Source organism: Numenius arquata, unplaced genomic scaffold (assembly GCF_964106895.1).
Source record: "Numenius arquata unplaced genomic scaffold, bNumArq3.hap1.1 HAP1_SCAFFOLD_466, whole genome shotgun sequence".
NCBI lineage: Eukaryota > Metazoa > Chordata > Aves > Charadriiformes > Scolopacidae > Numenius > Numenius arquata.
Genome location: NW_027415336.1, coordinates 33,490 through 36,790, shown reverse-complemented (window position 1 = coordinate 36,790; position 3,301 = coordinate 33,490). Strand labels below are relative to the sequence as shown.

The 3,301-nt window shown below is 40.5% G+C and overlaps 1 protein-coding gene across 1 annotated transcript; it reads left to right on the top strand.

Moving 5' to 3' along the window:
* Positions 1-206: 206 nt before the first annotated feature.
* Positions 207-991, top strand: LOC141478620 (endogenous retrovirus group FC1 Env polyprotein-like; the record flags this gene model as incomplete). The annotated part of the gene is given in 3 exon segments (XM_074167647.1): positions 207-281; positions 284-849; positions 851-991. Coding segments are annotated over 3 exon segments (782 nt in total), but the record flags the coding sequence as incomplete, so codon positions are not given.
* Positions 992-3,301: the final 2,310 nt, after the last annotated feature.

The window sequence follows — 3,301 nt, the reverse complement described above, 5'->3', positions numbered from 1 at the left end:
ATGGGGATGGAGCAACTTCTGGATCAATAAGACAACTGTTAATGTAGGAAATTGGGATTTAACAGGGATAAATGTCACGTACGTTGACTTTTGTAGTAAGACCCAATTAGTTGCATATAAAAGCAGCGGTATTTCCCAAGGAGAAGAATACTCTTGGGAGTATGGATAGTATCAGGCAGGAAAGTTTCTAGGTGTGAATCTGACAGCAACTATTGGACCTTGTAAGTTGCCTAAAGGGTACTGGTGGCTGTGTGGAGATGGGTATAGCAGAAAACAGCTCCCTGCAGGAGCTATCTAACTAGCCAAGATACAGTGTTTAATCAGTCTGAAATCCCCTCAAGTATGTTGAGAACACCTTGGAGGAGAATTCGAGAGGTAGAAAACCCTCTAGTGACAAGGGGAACAAGATACCATAGCTTTATAAGGTGGCTTATACCATCCCTGAGCGTTAGTGAACTGGAGAAAGCAATCATAAACCTATCAGCTACCACAGAAGCGCTTGAGAAATCTACAATCGATGCCATAGAGGCACTTCAACAAGAAGTCCAGTCATTAGCAAATGTGGCTGGACAAAATAGAATGGCATTAGATTTATTAACTTGGAAAGAGGGAGGCTTATGCGCAGTGATTAATCAGAGCTGTTGCTCGTATGCAAACCAAAGTGGAAGGATAGAGAAAGACTTAGAAAATCTCATAGCTAAAACTCAGATTTTGCATCAGACTGCACAAGATGATACTACGTTTGGGTTTTCAGACTTTTGGGAAAAGTTAACCTCATGGTTACCTAATCTGGCTTGGCTTAAACAACTGTTTATCCTTTTAGTAGCAATACTTGTTAGGAATTTTAGTGTGTGTATTAGCTAGATGTTTTATGTGTTGTACCAAGGGGGCCAAAGATGAATACATTCAATGGAAGAAGCATCAGCTCTGTGAACGAGTGGAGTCAGGGAAGTACTTTAGAAATCAGATGGGGAGGGAAAGTGTACTCTAGGCAATTGTAAAAGAATTTACAAATGAACAAAGGGGGGACTGAAAAGGGGGAAAATAGAAGGATTAATCATGCCAGGGACGTATATCTCAACCTTGGAGGGGAGGAAAGAAAACAAAAGAATTGCCCGATTAGTGGACGTGGGCCCCAGCCTTGAAAGAACACTCCGTAGACAAACGTAGATGGCAGCTCATCTGAGTTCTCCAGCCCTTAACTACCTCCACATACAAAGCTCTAGCATACCAATGGAACTGGTGGGAGTCACATTTGTAAAACAGGCCAGTTTAGTAGTTTACTGACAGTCTTCAGAACGGGAAGTCGAGTCATGATCTTTTCATGAGGTTAAAAACATTTGCCTCTCTAGCCCTCCTATCTCCAGCTTTCAATTCATCTTTCCATTTATTTTCCATACTCTTTCCAGTTTCTTAAGATCTCTTTAAAAATACAGGCAACACAACTTGGTACCGCATTTTAATCTTGGTTTAAAAATAACAGAGATGTTATTTATGTTTTCGATAGGGCAAACTCATGCAAGTAGACAATCAATAGTAGAGCACAGTTTCGCCTAAAACATTTAGGGCTGGAAGTTTCATAACTGGTTGTCTAGCTTTTTGCCCGTGCCCTTACCTGAATGTTCAGAGTAAGCATGTGCCACGCGTTATCCCGGACACCCAGGACGGCCTTTCAATGTATCTTCTCCAGCTGCAAAACGTGCTTAAGGTTAGCAAAGTGTTGCTTCGCCCTTTTGCTGAAACCAATAGATATATGCAAAGCCAGCAAAAGGAAAGCAATACCTATTTTTCAGAAGTGCTCAGGACTGGCGTTTTACCACTTGCAACTGCAGCACGGAAGGCTTAACACACAGACCTGGACTCAACACTCTCAGTGCATTCCCCTGTTCTGCCAGGCCTATTTTTCCACTGAAATCTCCAATGCTCTTGGCAATCTGGTGTGAGATAAGGATTCCCCTCTATTGACAGTATGGGTTCATGAGGTGTCACAGTAATTATTGCTCTGCTTGTTCTATAGACCTCCTTGTTTATGTATTGGAACTTTTTTAAATCGGAGGGCTTGAGTTGCCACTCATGCTGCTTAGTTATAGTCAAACTTTAGGCTAAGCAAAAACTGCTGTGACTGGCACCTGGGTGAAAGACCTGAAAAAAAGCTAAGCGCTACAAGTAGAATCTTTATTCAGAATAATTATTCAGCAGAGAGTCTCAGCTGCAAGTTAATTTTACATTTGGGCTCCCTTCTAGAGAACTATAAAGATGACAAAAATGATTATATCATGGCACAAGTCTGAAACAATGAGGTGGTTAATCAAAATCCTCTCATTTCTTCTAGGAAATGCTATTTTTGTCAGCCTGAGAAACTGTTTGGGTAATCTTGTTATGTCTTATTAAAAGGAAATACGGGAGTCAATCCTAAACATAAGTATATTTTTACATACAGCTGAAAATTCAGTTGTATGGAGTTAGAAATTGTGAAGTTTCCTTAGGGAGGAACAGTATGTTAAGAGAAGCTCATGTAAAGCCGCCTTTGTGATACCCATCCGTGATCAAAAAAGAATGGGAAAAAAAACCCCACAACAAAAAACAAACCTACAAAAAACCAAAATGAGGAGAAAGCATAAACTACGGCTACCAAATCAAAACAAGACTATTTTGAAGGTCCAGTACAGTGAGAAACGGGTCATTACAGGCTGTCTTCATATTACATATACTGCAGATCTAGAAGTTGCATTTGATTCATCAGGAACTATTGGAAATTTTATGATCATGAAGGGATAGGAAGTGCATTTAAACAACACCACCTGTCACTATTTCAAAGCACGTTAAAAAGAACTTCTAGCTATTGATGAAGTAGTATGACATACACTCTTTCATGTGCCTGTCAAGTGCTCTACAGGTGATCACATGGGAATGCGAGCACCACAAGCAGAATACGCTCTCGCTCCTCTGAGCCAGACTAACAGCAAAATGCGTAACTTGTGGAAACAGTCGGCCACTCATCATCATCACCTACATTGACTTGCACTGCTCTGCAAAACAGGCCACTGCATCGCAAGCAGAATTTCTTTTTTTAGGTGTAGTGTCATAATACGGATCACAGTTTTCTGTAATTACTAATTTTCTCTAATAGACCAGCCAGTAGCCTTCCGATGCTCTCTTCACGTACAAAATGTGGTCATCGTTAGAGCACGATGGGTTAAATTCATAGCAACGACAACTGAATGACAAAATCTGAATATTAGTCATTTTTATCAGGGCTAGCAAAATGACATATCCATTTGTCAGCATCCACTTTAGCAAA